Source organism: Dendrobates tinctorius, unplaced genomic scaffold (assembly GCF_039654945.1).
Source record: "Dendrobates tinctorius isolate UK_male_01 unplaced genomic scaffold, ASM3965494v1 ptg000093l, whole genome shotgun sequence".
Lineage (NCBI taxonomy): Eukaryota > Metazoa > Chordata > Amphibia > Anura > Dendrobatidae > Dendrobates > Dendrobates tinctorius.
In genome coordinates this window covers 23,042,591-23,062,393 of record NW_027361761.1, presented here as the reverse complement: position 1 = coordinate 23,062,393, position 19,803 = coordinate 23,042,591, and the positions used below count along the sequence as shown (strand labels likewise).

Sequence of the window (19,803 nt, the reverse complement as noted above, 5' to 3'; positions counted from 1 at the left end):
TTTAGAGGACTCAACTTTTCCATACATTACATAAGCTTCACATTGATTTTAATAAGCTCTGTATATACTCATATTGTATGTACTATAAGAAAGAGCTTACTGCGTGTGTTGGGGACACTCGCTTGGCAACGGGATGAATTCACACAGGCACGTTTTTCCTCACAAAACAGTCTACTTGGTTTATTTAGGCATCATAAACCACTTGAGGCCATGTTACACTTCATAGACCTAACCTATAGTCCATAGCACTTCACAGTTCACGTCTTAACTCACGGTCACTTAACATGCCGGACTTCTCACATTGTCCCGTTACTGTGGGTGACCGCACACCGACCAGTTCATTACATGTATCAACGGAACACAATAGACACCGACAGTCTGTTCCAATGGCATATACTCCTCTGCCGTTACCATAACTCCCTTTTCTGGAGTTACCTTCCTGGAGCTCCTGCTCCACACGCTGACTCCTTATCGGTCCTCTCTCCTGGGGAAGCTGCCTTACAGGGTCACTGTCCTTGCCACCAGGGCACTCCCGACAGTCCAGACCCTCAGAACAGTAGCTTCCCCCACGCAGTGCCGTCACAGACTCTGCACATACACGGCATCTCCATGTGCTCTTCAGGAAGTCCACTCCTTGGACCTTCCAACACATAGGCCTTCAGGTCAATGGCCTCACCATGTGCTTTTCAGGAATCCGATCCTACCCGCAGGACCTTCCAACACACAGGCCAACCAGGACCTTACACACTGACCATGTGACCAGACATCAGTCACATTATATCACTGTAGCCACCCCCATAGGTGGGATGTGTGTGTGGTTAGCCAGTGCCACCAAGCTCACCCACTAACCCTGTAATACCTCTTTAAAACTAGACAAACACTTGTGGGACTACAGGTCCCAGAACAACATTATTTTGGGCTTACAGCGCAGAGGACATCCTCCTGCAACACATACCAGCCATTTACAATAATTCCGGTCACTGTCTCACCATCACAGTTACACCTGCATGCGTATCTTGAGGAGCACACACAACACCCCCTAACTATAACAGGGGTCACTGCCTCACAGTACCCAAAAGACTTCAGTGATCCCTATGGGGATACATTTATTAGAATGTATAGATGTCACAGTGTGAGTGTGTAGTAGCAAATGGTCTCCTATATTGTTCCTCAAGCTAGGGGTTCCCTAGCTATCCCTATCCCCAGGATTACCCCTGATAGTGGGGATGCCTGGGTCTTGTTTATCACTTGTTTCTCCCGAGTAGCACTAATCTGTTAAATGTATGGGGAAAGCACAAACAAGACAGACAGGGCAAAACAGAAGCACAGTCACAAAGCAGACTCACAGGGAAAAACACTAAGGAACAAAAGTGTAAAGTGTGGAGGAAAGACCGGTTCCTCCCACGTCACCAATGTGACGTAACTACACAGGCACAGCTCTCTGGCGCCCCCTTTGTCTCTCAGGTCAGTAAGGGAACTGCACCTAAAGCAAATGGCCGCCGGGGAGGAGGTCCTGTTACCCGCTGGGTATTCTAAGATCCGTAATCAGAGTAAAAGCATCAGCCCAAGATTAATTTTATGGTTTAATTGCCTTAAGGGCGCACTAGATAATTACAGAAATATACAGTAAGCTATACAACGGAATTACAGTGGATTTGCAGTCAGAGTAAAATATAACAATAATGGTATAAGACTTAGAGATATTAAGCTGGAGGTCAATTTACCAGGTTGTAGGTTGCATGTGGATACCGGGAGCTCTGCAGTCCACAGGTATAAGAATCTTAGTTGCCGGACAGACCCCAAAGCAAGGGGCACTGCTCCCCTTGGCAGATCTGTCCTCAGTTATTTCTTAGATCATCATCGTCTGGTTCTTCTGTGAGAGTGAGACTCTCTGCCATGTGCTGCTAGTTCTTAAGCATGCTGGGTTCCTCCCCCCGTGTCAGAGGGTGGGCTAATAATCTCCACCCTTTAGCTCCCTGCAGAACTTATTCCCAATATCTAAGAAAGGGGGTAACTTTCTACAGCATGATCGGATCAGGACACAAGAGGTGCCAGTGAATGCGGTTTGTTTTGCCTGTCGTGTGGAGAGCAAACACGGCCCCATTGGGTCGCTGTGGAGGGCCAATCTCTATATCTCAAGTCCCAGAGCCCTCACCGACTCAGGAGTCGCACTGCCAGATGCGAGATTTCCTCAGGGTCACGCGGATATTTTTTATGAGTCTATAACTCGAAAGGTGTGCTCATAATCCATGATCCTAGGATGGAGTCGGAGCGGCTGGGAGAGACAATGGATGTGTATTCCTGTGTCCAGCTGACAGGTATATTCTAATTGAAGCCCCCAGGCACCTTCGTGCCCCATGCTGGCGTGTCTCCTACTCAAGCTTTGAAGTTCTGGTTTGGCCTTCTCTCATTATCATACTAAAAGGCCTTGCTATTCAACATTGGAGCACTAAATCCTTCTTTCTTCATCACATAAAGCCTTTGATGCAACAAAGTAAAACAAACACCAAGGAAAAAAGAAAGGTTTCACCAAACTCCGCCCGCAGCAACTTTAGAATGAACACCAGTAAACCTGGATGTGTCCACCTCTCCAGACAAGGTTAAACTAACTATAGCTGGCATTACCTGCATAGCATAGGCAGCATTTATAGATGGAGAGCAGACATGATTGGTTCTCTCACAGCATGTTACTAAACGAGATTAACAATCCCAGCCCAGCAAAGATTAAACTCTTGCTAAACTGTCTAGGAGCTGCAGCTCTTTGAGTCGATGCCCCCCGAGTCACCCTGCTCTGATAATAGCTATCACTTGAGTTAATAGGAAAAATGTAAGAATCTGTGGATTACACAGAATCTGATGCCGCCATGACAGTTGGTGATACTTGCAAAATTCTTCTTGTGACAATTGACTTATGTACTTGGTGCTTAATGTTTTATTTTTTTTTTTCAGGCACTGGAGGAAGGGCTAGGAAGCTCTGCTGTAAAAGTACCAGAAATAATCCAACAGATGTCCAATAGCAGTGGAGCATTTATTAATAATACAGCAGAGATCTCCGCAGTGGTCAACATACTCAGCACCATCTCTAGAATAGCATCAGCTCTCAACAACACATTTGATTCTGATGTGGTTACTGTAAGTTCAGAAACTATTTTTCTTTCTTTTTCTTTTTTCCATTAAACACCCAAGATCATGCTCTCCCCAAATGCTGTAAAAAAAAAAGAACTCAATCTAATCTATTCCCCAACCCTCTTAATTGTAAGACCCTGCAAGTGTCAGGAACCAATGGGAGATCCTTCACACCCAGGTTTGGTTCGCCCCTAGTGGAAGTAGCAATCCTAAAAGTCATTATCAATCCTTTAACGAGCCTTGCAATATGACTTAGGATAAAAGCCAAATCAGAATCTTAAATTCCAGACACAGAGTTTTGGGGTATTGCCCCTCATAAGTACAAAATATGAGATCTGATTTAGCTCTCACTCAGCCAAATCAGATCTCATAATTTGTACTGATGAGGGACAATACCTCAAAACACTGTGTCTGGAAACTGAGATTCTGATTTGGCTTTTATCCTAAATCATATTGCAAGGCTCATTAAAGGGTTTATAATGACTTGTAGGATTGCTACTTCCAAGTGGTGATAGAGTCCTAGTTCTCTGTCTCTCTGAAGAGACAATTTGCATATTTGATTTCACAGTAAAATATTCCAAAGACTGCTTTAGAGACCTAAAAAAAATTAATAACTGAAACTCTTCCCGCTCCAACACTGCCTCTCCACAGTTCTCTGACGGTCTTTTTTGACAGGACTACCACAGTGATGTCCCATTGATAGCACAAGACCTCTGCAATCAATCATAGGGCTCAACAATCTTGTAATATTTTCAATACTTCTATATATCATGCCTACCATCTTCTTCGAGAAGACAATCCCTCTAGGAGAACTACATTGCAGGATAAATTTAGGTTGTTGTCTCAAAGGGGTATCACTGCATAACAAAAAGTGAGTTCTACATGTGCCTGAGTGTTAAAACCTCATTTATCCCATTCTTTTACTTTTAGGGTTTCCTAACTTTGGCCAACAACCTCACAAACCCCAGCTATACATCTCTGTGGAGAGACTCCAAAAGTCCTCCAGCTTCTAGTGTGCTTCAATCTGTTGAACGGTTTAGCCAGCTTCTTCGTGCAGACAATGGCTCCTTTGAAATTGATCTAGAAAATATCCAGTTAAAAGGCAAAGTATATGAAATAGGCCAAGTTGTGCAAGACTATAAGAAGACCTTTGGAAAACTTGGTGTGAGCATGTCAATTGATGAGCAAGCTATATCCTCACTTCTGCAAAAAGGCAATGTCAAGATTACCAGTGTAGCCTTCAGCACCATTGGAGGTCTCCTGCCAAGTACCACTGAAAAGTTTAATGACTCACAATTGAATAGCCTTGTGCAATCTACTTCTATACGGCTATCGGGTTCTACCTCAGCTTCTTGTGATATCTTAATGTCTTTCAAGACAAACACGTCGGATAATAGATATTCTCAACACTGTGTTTTCTGGGACTTCTCTCTTCAAGGTTCTGGTGGGGCGTGGTCAGATGTTGGTTGCGCTTCAATGGAAGAAGGCAATGTAACCTACTGTAGTTGCAGCCACTTGACCTCATTCGCTGTTCTTATGTCTATAAAGGCAGAACCTTTGGCTCTAATCGAGGAAATAACTTATGCTGGACTTGGCGTCTCCATATTTTCACTCTGTATCTGTGTCCTGATTGAGTGGTATGTATGGAAAGCCGTAGTGAGGACAAATATCTCGTACTTTCGACACATCTCCTTGGTCAACATCGCAATGTCTCTACTATGTGCAGACATCTGCTTCTTGTCTTCAGCATTTCCTTCTGTCATCACTAAGAAGCTCATCTGCCTCTCGATAACATTTTTAAACCATTTCTTCTACCTAGCCCTATTCTTCTGGACCTTTGCCCAGAGTGTGATGCTCTTGCATCAATTACTTTTTGTCTTCCACCATTTAAGAAAGAGGGTTTATGTTTCCCTGTCATTTATCGTTGGGTATCTGATCCCAGCTTTCATTGCTGCTGGCACATTTTTATATTTCTACCCTAAAGGTAGATATAGTCACGAGCAACTATGTTGGTTGAATCCAGGGAGTGGTGCCATTTATGCATTCGCCATACCAGCTGGATCTATCATCGTCTTCAACTTTCTTACTCTTCTGGTTGTCATCGCCAAGTTATCGCGTCCTTCTGTTTCTGATAAGAACCATCCAGAAGACCGGGATACAGCAAAGAGCATCTTGAAGGCCATCGTGGTTTTAACCCCAGTTTTTGGATTAACTTGGTCCTTTGGATTTGCTCTATTGACTGATCTTGATTACTTGACCAAACAGATATTCACATATGGATTTGCTACAATGAATGCTTTCCAGGTAACAAAACTAAGGTCTAGTTTATATAAATATATCACACTAGATAGTATATTTGTATAGTATTAAATGGTTTACGATCTATGCCTACAAAGTCTGTATGCTGCCCAATTTCTCATTAGAACGAAAAGAGTTTCATGGGTATTTTCACACATCCATGAACATCACAGATCTAAGTGTGAGATCTGGGAGGCTCGAGACATACTCAATGGATCTGCAAGCTGTCCGAAATAAAAATCAGACAGTACACTGACACTACACACGGAAGTGTAAATGTAGCTTTATGTGAACGGAGAGGTAATGATCATGTGTCTCCACCACATCACTGTTGATGTGATTGACAGAGTTAGATCTCAGTTCCACATTTTATGAGGTTTCTTGAAAGAGTTCCTGACCAGTCCCATTTTCAAGATATTTCATATATGCCGTTTAAAGAGGTCCACATTTTTTTAACATTCTTATATTCAAGTAGTTTTTGCATTTTGTTTTTTTATGTGAGCTTAATTTTTATGTCATCGTTATACTCCCTTTTCTATGATATTGGACGTCATCAGAGGGGAAATAAGTGTTTGTATTTCCCTTTTTAGTGACCACAAAATACCACTAAAATATATTTAAAAAATTGTTTCCAATTCTGTAATAATTATTTTTATATAATAAACACTATTTTTTTGCAGTCGAGGCTAGTAGCTGGGATTTAGTTTGACAGTTGCTTTTTTATTTATCTATTCATGATATTTTTAATTTATTTTACACATTTTGTCCCCAATAAGGTCAAAAAAAGACCTTTGGGAGTAGGGCTGGGGGCATTTCAAAATGTAAATGTTTTCATTTCCCTTGTACCTGGAACTGGTACATTAGCCCCAGTTACAGGGAAAATGCAGCTTCCTGACTGCATCGCAGATCTGTCTGTTTCTCCTATGACCCAGCAGCTCCTGTTCCCTGAACACTTGACCATTGTGTATGGAGGAGGAAGCGCCACCAGCATTTCCTAATACTGCATACACTGCACTTGTTTAGCGCTGTGCATACAATGATAGAGAAGCCACAAACGGTAATCGTGCCTTCTTTATTCAGATGCGCATGTAGCTGTGCTACAATGCAGTAACGTTTTTAAACATCACTGCAAAGTGCGAGAGGGTCCGCCCAGATATTTAAAGTCAATGATCGACCCCGAAGAGGTTAACCAGCTAGTTGCTGGGCTTCATAGGAAAACAGTAATTTTGCTCTAAACTGCTGTAGTATTGAACTATATACTGTAGTACAAACAATCATAAGCTCACAACTAAAAAATAAAATAGAATTATATAAAAAGTGTCTTAGAAATATTACAAAATAAAAAAAATATGAAAGTTTCAATCATTCCCTTTTTCAAATTAAAAAATAAATAAAAAATTTTACATGGTCACTTCCATAAAAGACTGATATGTCAAAATATAAATGCAACCCCTTCCCAACGTGGCCAATTACCGTTTTTGCATTTTCACCACATACTGTACTGAAAAATGGGAAAAAAATCCTAGTATAGTGATATTGCGGGGGGAAAAAATTCAGTTCGAACATTGTTTTCTGGGAATTGTTTTTACGGCGTACACTGTATAAGAAAAATGACCTGACAGTATGATTCTCCTCCTCAGTACGATTACAGCACTCCCAAAACTTGTCCATTTTTTTTTTTATTATTATTATATAGTGGAGAAAATAAAATCATAAATTTGTAAAAAAAAAAAAAAAATGTACATTTTTTCGAACCAATAATGTTCTTATTTTTTGGGTTGTTTGCGGGGCGAGACATTTTTATTGATACCATTTTGAGATAGATATGACATTTTCATCACTTCTTATTGCATTTTTTGTGGCGTTGCGGCGACCAAAAAAAACACAGTTTTAGAGTTTTTCTTTTTTTCTGTTTACAGTGTTTGCAGATCGGGTTAAATTAATTTTATAGTTTGATAGATCAGACTTTTCTGGACAGGGTGATACCAAATATGTGTATTTTATAAGTTTTTTAATATCTTTATTTTTAACCTCTTCACAACATATGACGTAAAGTTACATCATCTGTCACATCCCTGCCTTTAATTCGGGCTTGCATGCTGAGCCCGCATATTTCCCTGCACATGATGGTTGATTTAATAAGTTATTATGTGCCGCTATCAGCCTTGGCAGCGGCATTTAACAAGCGCCAGAAGGAAGCGCATCATTCTAGGGTCCCAGCGGTGCGCCCGGGACATGATCACAGGGGCCGATGGGCTCTCATGACAGCTGGGCGTCTGCTGATGATCCCCATTCCTGTAATTAGGATTCTCCTGGGAAAGCCAGCGGTTAGCTTTTGTTCATAGTTGACCGTGATTTTCTCTATACATAGCATCTTATCTATCCCAAAATGATATCAGTAAAAAGTCAGCTTTGGGCACAAAAAATAAGCCCTCTCCCAGCCCCAGAGCCAGAAAAATGAAAACATTACGGATCTCGGAAAATGGTGACAAATGCAAAAAAAATTTTAACAAATTTTCACGCTTATTTTCATACAGGAAAGATGTATATCTTTGTACCGTGTTAGCCAGTAGATAGAAAAATATTCAGAATTGAGAGTCCTCAGTGGTTGATACCTTTTAATGGCTAAGGCTGGAGTCACACACAACGATTAAAAAAATCGCTCCCATTTTAACGGTCCGAAATCGCACAAAGGTTTCTTCACCATGGCTCCGTCTGTGATCCGATTTTCCAGCGTAGAACCGATTTTATTCGCATGTAAGCATCCGTTTGTCATCCATCTGCCGAGATTTTATCGCAGACTTGCAAAATGGACCTCTAATGGAGCCCTATGATAGGTTTTCAAACACAAAGGAAAGAATAGATATAGACACATAGAATACATATATATATACATATACTGTATATATTTATAATTCATGCAGTTCTTCATAGCAGAATAGCCACTGTAACATTTGCCGGCTTCTGTAAAATCACTCCCCTACCCGACATGAATTGACACATGGTTTACATATGGTTAACCATTTCATTTCATGTTTTTTTTTTAATGTCTATCACTAGTAATTAGATGAGGGTTTTTGTGTAAAATTTTGGAGTTGTAGGTGTTAATTTAAGGGGTTAATTCGTTGTACAAAAATTGCAGGGACTCTCTGCAGCCTCAGTGACCTCAGCGGAATTCCCTGCAATTTTGAACAACGAATTAACCCCTTAAATTAACACCTACAACTCCAAAATTTTACACAAAAACCCTCATGTAATTTCTAGTGATAGACATAAAAAAAAACATGAAATGAAATGGTTAACCATATGTAAACCATGTGTCAATTCATGTCGGGTAGGGGAATGAATTTACAGAAGCCGGCAAATGTTACAGTGGCTATTCTGCTATGAAGAACTGTATGAATTATTGACACATAGAATACTATATATATATCTATTCTTTCGTTTCTTTATTTAACCGGTCAGTGTGATTTTACTGTATTGCTAAATGAATTGCCGGCTTTTGTAAAGGACACCGGGTGCGATTTTATCGCAACTCACATATCTGGTCCGTTTGTAATCCGATTTTTTCACGCCCCCATAGACTTGCATTGGCGAGTCCGATCCGAAAATCGGTGACAATTGCAGCATGCTGCGATTGTCTCGGTCCGAGGAAACGTTCAGAAAAAAAAAAAAAAAAAATCGCATGATGGGAGCTGCACCATAGAATAACATTTAATCGCTAGTGTGATTTCGGCCTAACTGAAAAGATGGTAACACATTGCAAGCTTTCGAGAGTGCTCAGGTCTCTTCATCAGGCATATAGACTAATACAACATCTGAAGAGTCACATATTTATGCACAACACACACACATTTTTTCCCACGTGTGTTGATGCAAAAATAAAAAAAAAAAGTTATGGCTCTCGGAAGAAAGGGAGGAAAAAACAAAAGCGGGATACGGAGAAGTCAAATGTGCCATCCTGTTCGAATCCGGATTTACAATACCTCTTAAAAGTCTTAAATGAAAAACTTAAAACAGGTTTTCCAGCTTTCTAGACAATTTTTTTAAAATTATGTAAGTGCATGTATTCTGAGCTAGAATTTATTTTTGCATTTGGGTTTCATTAAAAATGTTGGACTGTTTTGCTTCTATGACACACTGACTTGCTGACTGCAGAATGAGTTAACGTATAATCAGTCAGTCAGACCACTATCACAGTCTGATGGGGAGTTTGTAAACTATTTCATCTGTTTTTTTCTAAGTTCTTCCCAGCTGATTTATGACCACAGATCACATCAAAGTTGAGTGTGCAGGAAAAGAAAGAGCTTGTAAAAAAAAAATGTTAATTGTGAGGGTGCGTGCACACGTTGCGGATTCTGCTGCGTTGTACAGTAGCATTGAAATAAATGCAAGACAAAAAACGCCGGGCACATGCTGCGGATTTTTCCGCACGGATTTGCTGTGGTTTTAAATCCACAGCATGTCACTTCTTAGTGCGAATTCCGCAGCGGCTTGACACCTGCTCCATGATCAGGGTCAAACCGCAGGGGAAAATCGCAGGCTAATCCGCAGGTAAAACGAAAAATCCGCAGCAGAATCCGCAGCGTGTGCACACACCCTAAAGGTGGGCAACCCCTTTAAGTGAACTGGAAAATATATGTCGAAATACAAAAACCTTACACAGCGGTGTCTGTGCAAAAGTAGGGCCTCATTCACACCTCCTTTTTTTTTCCACATACTTGAAAATCGAATCAATTATTCTCATCAGAGTTTGGTCAGAGTGTGTTCTGGGTGTCATCTGATTTTCTCGTACATGGAGGAATTAAAAAAAAAAAAAACACTCAGATGTCATCAGAATGCAGTCCAATTTTTTCACAGTCCCATTTACTTGCATTGACAATTTTGATCCGACCATCGGTATTTGTCGTGGACCACTCGGTCCGAGGAAAAAGATCAGACAAGTGAATGGTCCTATAGGCTATCACAATTACGAGGGCTATCCATGAAAACCATGGATAGCACTTGTAAGGAAAAATCTGACGTCTGAATAATCGCTAAAAAATATACATCCTCAAAGTTGAAATTGCAACACTAGGAAGGAATAGTTGTGGAATAATGGAAATTTCAGGATGAAGAGACGTGTTATTGATCTGCAAATGATGAAAAAAACTAAATTTTCAAAAAGGCTCGATTTATTCATGTATAGAGTATGAGCGCCAAGTACAGGAATCCCTGCACTTACAGCCTCAGCTACTAATAGTGAGGTTATTAACGTTCATTTGAGGAATATTCTGCCGCTCTGTCCCGCTGTGATCGTAGGAAAGTTGGGAAGGGGACACTCTATACTGTCCCTTAATCTAGGGGGGCCCTAGTTTATCGCTAAACCTAGAGTTACCACTGAAGGTGGAGATGCCCAGGTCTCGTACTTCATTTTGTTCCTATGAAAACCTATGTAGCTTTCACCTTCCCCCCCCCCCCCAAGAATGGAAAGGGACAGGAGTAAAAGGGTAACACCATCTGGCCATACAGTGGCAAACCAAGGCACAATCAAACGACAGATACATAGGATAAAAGACAAAAGGAAAATGGGTACACAGCAAAGAGGCAGAAAAGCAACACAGAAAATGCCAGAAGGGGAAGGTAGAGTTATTTACAGCAAACAGCATGCAACAATCTCCAGAAAATTTCTCCAATGAAGCCAGGAACAGAATGAAGATTCTATTGTTAGCATGGAGGGAAACCAGACACATGTTTATTTGATGGTAGAGTGTGGTTCCAATAAGCAGCACAGCCAATAGACCACAAGGAACTCTAAACTCATGAATGGCTGCCGCAATCTTCTATTCCTAGATGTACCACAGGTCCCAGGAGAATGCGGCACATTCATGACACATGCTGAATGCAATTGGGCAAATCATCAAGATCCACTGCTGGCAGCTCATGCGTAAGCACCTACCAATGATGTCTCCAATGTCCTCAGTGGAAGACAATTCAGAACCTCTGGTTCCATGATTCTGTAGTGCAAGTGAAATTGGGAGTCACATACAAAGCTAAGGCTAGTTTCACACTAGCGCTTTTGAGCGCAGCGACGGCCTGCGCACGGCCGCCGCTAAGCCCCGCCCCCTGCCGCACCTCCGCCGGTAGCTCAGCCTACCGGCGCATGACGCTGCATGCGTCCTGCGTCCCCTATCTTTGTCACTGGGGGCGCAGGCCGTGCGCAGTATGCGTTTGGCGGCGCATGCGCCTTTTTGACGGTGCGCCGAGCGCAACCAAACTGCAGCAGGTTGCGTTTGGCGCAGGTCGGCGCACCGTCAGAAGGACGCATGCGCCGCCAAACGCATACTACGCACGGGCTGCGCCCCCAGTGATAAAGATAGGGGACGCAGGACGCATGCAGCGTTATGCGCCGGTAGGCGGAGCTACCGGCGGAGGCGCGGCAGGGGGCGGGGCTTAGCGGCGGCCGTGCGCAGGCTGTCGCTGCGCTCAAAAGCGCTAGTGTGAAACTAGCCTTAATCTTCAGAGGTGTTACACTGACCTCATGCCGCCGCTCTCAAAGGCTATTATGGTGCAGAGCAAGGTGGGAATGGAGGCTGGAATGGAGGTCTATTCTCTACAGTGATGAGTCTTATTTTTGTCTTGGACACAATTATAGCAGGAGGCAAGTCTGGAGACCACTTGTGAAATGCCAGGAAGAGGCTTTCACAACGGAACATCCCACAGGTCAAACTCTTGGTTTATAGTGTGGATTGGAATAATGTTCGGTAGCCGGACTTCTCTAGTCTTCAGTCATCTTCGCTAGAGGTACACTGATTTAGTTGTGTAACCAGGGGAAGGCCATTTTTTAATAAAACAAAGCCAGGCCGCATCACGTTCGTGCTGCTGTGAGCAGCCTGCATGACCCAAATGTGCTACCATTGCCTGCAGCATCTCCGGACTATTGGTCAGTGATTACACATGGAGCTGCCAGTAGCAGACCTTGATATTTGCCCAAGTGCATTCAAAGCAGCTGTGTATACAACCATTAACAACCTCATTGATAGCAGTATCGGCTCATACGCCAGACTGAATAAATCGAGATGTTTTCAAAACTTTGTTTCCATTTTCATCAGTTGCATATCAGGAATATGTCTATCCATCTTGTGATTTCCATCATTCCACAACCTTTAATTCATGGTGTTAGGCTGTGTGCCCACGTAGCGTTTTTTTAAGCGTTTTTCATGCGTTTTTCGGTGTCAAACCGCATCAAAAACACTTAAAAGAAGCATCCCGTTCATTTAAATGCATTTTGGCCTTTTTGTGCCAATGGATGCGTTTTTTACCACTAAGGAAACGCTTAGCGGTAAAAAACGCAGCATGTTCATTAATTTCTGGTTAGGTCCGTGTTTTTGGCTATTTCCTATAGTCCAAAAGACGCGCGGAAAAAAACGCATCAAAAACGCGGGTTTCCGGGAAGGAGAACACGTTTCCTGAGCGTTTAAAAAACGATACGTGGGCACATAACCTAACAGTTTCATTGTTAAAGAGCATATATCTCCCTAGCATTGAAATGAAGACCTTAATCTATATATATAAAATTGAATGTATGTGTGTGTATGTGTGTATCACCAACCAATCACAAAGCATCTGATTGGTTGCTATGAGCAAAAGTTTTCCTTTCAACCAATCACTAAGCATCTTTCATTTCACCAGAGCTGTTTAAAAGAAGCTGAGCTGTGATTAGTTGCTATGAGCAACAGTTTTCCCCACTCGACAACACCTCAGCAGACACTGACATGGTGGGAGAAATCTAGCATCCCCAGGAACATAAGCTCCCAACCATTGTCTGCCCCCCCCAGAAAGGAGCAGAGAGCACATGACAGAAATGAATCACCCGCTCCCTGCCCATATACCCATCACACATCCTCCATCCCTTAGGCACATCTTCCCTCTTAAAGGGATCTCCAGTATGCAAGTCAGGGCAAATCCCTCAGCGCTCTGATACTGACCCCAGGCCTCTCTTTAGGATCATTGGCATGGAAGTTAGGGCAATTCCACTAAGCGCTTGGGTTCTGACCCTAGGGTCTCTTAAAGGGATCCCCGGTACGGAAGTGAGGGCAAATCCATACTGCGCTTTGATACTGACCCCGGGCCTCTCTTAAAGGGATCTCCGGTATGGAAGATAGGACAAATCCCTCAGTGCTCTGATTCTGACCCCAGGCTTCTCTTAAAGGGATCCCCGGTATGGATGTTAGGGCAAATCCATCCAGCGCTTTGGTTCTGACCCCAGGCCTTTCTTAAAGGGGTCCCTGGTATGGAAGTCAGGGCAATTCCACTCAGCGTTCTGGTTCTGACCCCAGGCTCTCTTAAAGGGACACCCGGTATGGAAGTCAGGGCAATTGCCTTTAAATGCTCTGGTACTGACCAAAGGCACTCGTAAAGGGATCCCCGGTATGGAAGTTAGGACCGTTCCACTCAGCACTGTGGTTCTGACCCCAGGATTCTATTAAAGGGATCATTGGTATGCAAGTCAGGGCAAATCCACTCAGCGCTCTGTTTCTGACCCCAGTCTCTCTTAAAGGGATCATTGGTATGGAAGTTAGGGCAATTCCATTCAGCGCTCTGGTTCTGATCCCAGGCCCCTCTTAAAGGGAACCCCAGTATGGAAGTGAGGGCAAATCCACTCTGAGCTTTGGTAATGACCCCAGGCCTCTCTTAAAGGGATCTCCGGTATGGAAATTAGAGTAAATCCCTCAGTGCTCTGATTCTCACCCCAGGCTTCTATTAAAGGGATCATTGGTATGGAAGTCAGGGCAATCCAACTCAGCGCTCTGGTCCTGATGCCAGCCCTCTCTTAAAGTGATCCCCGGTATGGAAGTTAGGACCGTTCCACTCAGCGCTCTGGTTCTGACCCCAGGCTGACGGGATGATGTGGGATATCAGGGGTAGTAGTCCGGTAGCTCCGGCTGACGGGATGATGTGGGATATTAGTGGTAGTAGTCCGGTGGCTCTTGCTGACGGGATGATGTGGGATATTAGGGGTAGTAGTCCGGTAGCTCTGGCTGACGGGATGATGTGGGATATTAGGGGTAGTAGTCCGGTGGCTCTGGCTGACGGGATGATGTGGGATATTAGGGGTAGTAGTCCGGTAGCTCTGGCTGACGGGATGATGTGGGATATTAGGGGTAGTAGTCTGTTAGCTCTGGCTGACGGGATGATGTGGATATTATAGTGAATGTGGCTATGCGAAGTTTGCGGGGCTATACACTCAGCTTTATAGATATAATCATTATAATTTGTTATAACTAACCGTAGTTAGTTACTATGCCCGGACAGCGCCGGGCTCTTCAGCTAGTGGATTATATGAATTCTTTCCCCAGTTCTCCTGTTGTCTACTAGCTGTGTCTCGTCTGGTATTGCAGCATATGTTTTTCTGTATGGTAACAATTAGACCTCTATTCACATCTGTATCATGGTTTCCATTTATAAAGGAAATCACAACAAAGCATTGGATCAATGACATGATGCCTACCATCAGACAGACTCCAATGTCTTATTAATAGAGGACCATCGGTTTCTGACTTGGTGTCTGTTGTTTTGTTGGGATGTATAGCACTCTATACCATCCAATGCAGATATAAACTGAGCTTTACATATGTTATTTTACACATCTGTTATAGTTTAATCTGTATATATTTTTTGCAGGGCTTCTTTATTCTTCTAACTTGCATCACAGAAAGAAAGGTAAGTTATTACATTATTAAGTTGTATAGATTGGATTGTCTAGAAAAGATCTAGTGTGGTCTTACGTTCAGTCATAACAGCCATTATAATAATAATAATTTATAATAAGTTTTATTAATATAGTGCTAACATATTGCGCAGCACTTTACAATTAAACGGAGACATGAACAGACAATAAAACCAATAGAATATAACACATCTCAACAGTTTCAGGAAGAGTGAGGGTCCTGCTCGCAAGCTTACAATCTCTAAGGAAATTGGGGGTCACAAAAGGTAGAACATGGTGTTGTGGTCCAGCCATCATTATTATAATAAGGGTTTTCAAAGTAAGCTGCACTATCCGGACATCAACCAGGATCTGTCATAGTGCAATTACCGTGTGCTATTGGGTGCATGGAGGATGTGGAGACAGATGAATAGGAGGGAGCAGATTTTGATTAAGGCTGGAGTCACACACAACCATTAAAAAATCGGTACCATTTTAACGAAATCGCACAAAGAATTCTTGGCCAGATATCCGTCTGTCATCCCATTTTCCGGCAAGGAACCAATTTTAATCGCATCTAAGCATCAAACTGACATCCAATGCCAATGCCTGATGCCCTATCCTGTAGACCTGGAGAAGTTGTGCGATTTAATCGCAAGTCACACGTTTGGTGCATTTTCCATGCGTTTTTTATTGCATCCATAGACTTGCATTGGGGAATCCAATCCGAAAATCGGTGACAATCGCAGCATGCTGCGATTGTCTCGGTCCGAGGATCGGATGCGATAAAAAAATCGCATGATGTGAGCTGCCCCATAGAATAACATGGGTTCGAATGCAATGCGATTTTTTATCGCATTGCATTCGACCGTTTTAATCGCTAGTGTGACCCCGGCCTAACATTTAAAAAGAGGGGAGAGTTAGGTTAGTGAGTAGAGGTGATAGACTTATCTAAACAGATGGGTTTTAGAGCAGGCTTAAAAATATGGGAGCTAGATATCAGTCGGGTCATTTGGGGTAGTGCATTCCAGAAAACTGGTACAGCACAAGAGAGGTGCAAGGTTTGGTTTATGAAGGATGTTAGTCTTAGATCAGTTGCAGAATGGAGGGCATGGGTGGGGTGATAGACAGAGATGAGAGAGGAGATATAAGGCGGTGCAGAACTGTGAAGAGCTTTGTGGGTGAGAGAGATGAGTTTATATTTGATTCTGTAGCAAACGGGTAACCAGTGCAGTGACTGGCACAGATTGGAGGCATCAGTGAAGCGGCTGGATAAAAATATGATCCTGCCTGCCGCATTCAGGATGGATTGTAGAGGAGAATGATTGGTTAGAGGGATACCGATCAGAATAGAGTTGCAGTAGTCCAGATGAGAGTGAATAAGAGCGATAGTAAGAGTTTTTGCCGTTTCAATTGTGAGAAAAGGTTGTATTCTGGAGATGTGTTTAAGGTGCAGGTGACAAGATCGAGTGACTGGATATAGGGAATAAAGGAAAGTTTTGTGTCAAATATGACCCCAAGACAGCGAACTTGCTGCTTGGGAGTTATGGTTGAACCATCTAAGGAAATTGAGAAGTCAGGTATAAGTTGGTTAGTAGAGAAACAAAACACAAGGAGTTCAGTTTTGGAGAGATTAGATTTCAGATAGGAGGACATGATGCTAATGTGATGGTCAACGTGTGACTGGACACACCGCCTCCAGCAGGGCGAATTTCTATGACACACGCAACCCTGGATACACCGCCTCCAGTAGGGCGAATTTAAATAATATAACGTGCAGCCGGATACACCGCCTCCAGCAGGCGAATTTCAGAATTACACATGAAACTGAATACGAGGCCACCAGCAGGGCGAATTTAAATAATAAGGGGAAACACCAGGGAAACCGATACAATGGAGGGCCCTGCGATAGGGAATGGGGATGTGGAGATCTCCTGCACTCCCCTGAGCCAGTCTCTACACTCCTGACAGTCCCTATAAAGGCTCTGCAACTGTCGCCGAGCTGGAACCTAAGAACCCTAGCTCGCCCTGCACCTAGCCCTTTCTAATGAAATGGATGATGCAGAAACTAATCCCACCACTGCACTGAAACACACAAAAGGAAAGTTACAAAACATGGGTAACTCCACTTAGCTTTGCTCTGTTGCTATTGCTCCCAGCCACAGAGTCCACCACCAGAATGTAGCTTTCCTCTTGAATAGCTGCTCCTTTACCAAGCTTTGTCAGAGCTGCAAGGAACTCCTCTCTGACTCCTTCCACACCAGGACTCTGACTGAGCTGCCAGGAACTCTCTCTCTCCTTCCTTCACCAGTCTTGGTTGGAAATGAGCAATATCACCAACAGTGATTGCAACACCTGACACACTTTTATAGCAGAGAGCCAGCAATCACACCTGCTTCATAATCACGTGCACTAAACTAAAGTAACCAGTGTGCAATGACCCTAATGGCCACCGGGAGCAAAACTAGAACTGAAATCACCACAGTGCAATGACCCTAATGGCCACCGGGGGCAAAACTATCTTTAAGCACACAGCTTAAGGGAAAAAAAGGTTACTAGTGCATTTATCTATCATAATCCAACCTGGATCATGACAGCTAGGGACTGGAGACAGACAATCCCTGGTATTTTGTATTAAAGTGGGGGTGATGTCAGGTTAAGAGATGTATAATTGGGTGTCATCAGCATAGAGATGATACTGGAAACCAAATCTACTGATGGTGTGACCAATAGGAGCAGTGTATAAGGAGAAGAGGAAGGCGCCTAGGACTGAGCCTTGAGGAACCTCGATAGGAAAGGGAGGAGTAGAGGAAGAGGAGCCAGAAAAAGATACTGTGAAGGAGAGGTTAGAGAGATAGGAGGAGAACCAGGAGAGGACAATGCCATTGAGGTCGATAAAGTGGATCATGGTGAGGAGCAGCTGGTGATCCACAGTGTTGAATGTTGCAGAGAGATCCAAGAGAAACCGCAGGGAGTAGTGACCTTTTCATTTTGATTTTAGTAGATCTTTAGAGGACTTTAGTAAGGGCAGTTTTACTAGAGTGTAAAGGGTGGAAACAGTTAAGGGTCGAGAAGAGAGTAGATGAAGCGTTCCAGGAGTTTGGAGCTAAAGGGAAGATTAGAGACCGGTCTGTAGTTAGCAGAAAAGTTCTGGTCCAGGGATGGCTTTTTAAGTAAAGGTATACCTGAAGGAAGAAAGTGGTGACATATTTTAGTTAGGTGGGTATGACATCTGGGAGAGGAACCGAAGGAGATGTGCGGCAGTAAGGTCACTGGTGTAGGTTGTAGGGCAAGGAGCCTGGTTACTTCTTCTGTTGAAAGTGATTTCCTACACAGACGCTCAGCAAACCTTGAGCAGATCTGGAGAATACATGAATGCAGCATGTGCCAGGGCTGCTGTCGTCTGTGGAGGGTCATTGTGCTTGTAACAGGTGATGCTTCATCCAGCGCGCTCTGCAATGTATTGTTATAATGTGACAATGCTGAGTATGGGCAGGGGTGGGAGGATATTGGGGCTAAGGATAACTGTACATTATTCATGAGCTGCTGGGTATTGATGGCATTATAAATTCTGTATTTGTGGCAAGTAGGAGTGTCTTGTGTGTGGAAACAGTTCCTGAAAGAGAAGAAAAGAAGGTTGTGGTCAGAGAGTGGGGGAGAAAATTTAGTCATGCTGTGAGCAAAGTCGGGAGAAGACCAGGTCCAGAGTATTCCCGTTTTCATGTGTAAGAGATTTGGAAAGCTGTGAAAGGCCAAAGAAGGACATTAGAGATGAGACGCAGATGGGAAGAGCAGCTCATCAATGGGGATGTTAAAATCCCCCATGATGAGAGTGGGAATATCACAAGATAGGAAGTGTGGAAGTGAGGTGGCAAAGTTATCCAGAAATTGACAGGAGGAGCCTAGAGGGCGATACACAACGGCCACTTGCAGAGAGAAGGATTTGAAGAGTCTAATGGGGTGGACGTCAAGTTTAAGTTCATATGTTCCAATAGCTGACAACGCTCCCGAAGGACACTCTATAGCTAACAGAACATCTACACATCCACTATTAAAGTGGCTCTCCATTAATTCTAAAGTTAATCTTAATGGGACAGGGCAGTTTAAGAAAGCAAAGTAAAGTACACCCTCCTTCCCAACTGGCGCCACTGCTCTGCACTCCATACCGTGTACTCCAGTGGACTTATAATATCAACATCCAGCTGGTGGGTGGGCAACTTTCACATTCCGAACAATTTCTTCCTAGTCGGCAGCTTTCAAATGAGGTAACATAGTAACATAGTTATTAAGGTTGAAGGGATACTGTAAGTCCATCTAGTTCAACCCATATCCTATCCTAACCTGCCCTAACATGTTGATCCAGAGGAAGGCAAAAAAAACCCATGTGGCAAACAGTAAAAAATTCCTTCCCGACTCCACATACGGCAATCAGACTAGCTCCCTGGATCAACGCAATAGGTTGTCTTCTGCTGTAATTTTTGGCTTCATAATTGTGTCACAGAATGGGCTAATTGAAGGATTATCTGATTTTCTAATGGGCCAGTCCAACCCTAAGATCAGATACAATTCATCAGTCTTATTGTTGCGTATAATGATAACAGTTTATGATTTCATAAAATTGTACATGGACCAGTTCTTTAAAGCTGTAGGGTGGAAAGTCCCTGAAACTATCATTCTCTGTTGATTCCAAC

The 19,803-nt window shown here is 43.1% G+C and overlaps 2 protein-coding genes across 4 annotated transcripts in view; one reads left to right on the top strand and one right to left on the bottom strand.

The window, feature by feature from the left end:
• LOC141098610 (adhesion G-protein coupled receptor F3-like) overlaps positions 1-19,803 on the top strand; it is a 130,529-nt gene that overhangs the window by 102,814 nt on the left and 7,912 nt on the right. For all 3 annotated transcript variants that reach the window (XM_073586572.1, XM_073586573.1, XM_073586571.1), the window contains 3 exons: positions 2,950-3,132; positions 4,057-5,430; positions 15,088-15,126. In XM_073586572.1, the coding sequence (XP_073442673.1) occupies positions 2,950-3,132; positions 4,057-5,430; positions 15,088-15,126 (1,596 nt within the window). The remainder of the gene's footprint in view (positions 1-2,949; positions 3,133-4,056; positions 5,431-15,087; positions 15,127-19,803) is intronic.
• Positions 8,028-19,803, bottom strand: part of MEP1A (meprin A subunit alpha) — a 71,639-nt gene continuing 59,863 nt past the window's right edge. Inside the window, exon 14 of the mRNA XM_073586575.1 lies at positions 8,028-8,252. Within this exon, the coding sequence (XP_073442676.1) occupies positions 8,216-8,252 (37 nt within the window). The 3' untranslated portion in view covers positions 8,028-8,215. The remainder of the gene's footprint in view (positions 8,253-19,803) is intronic.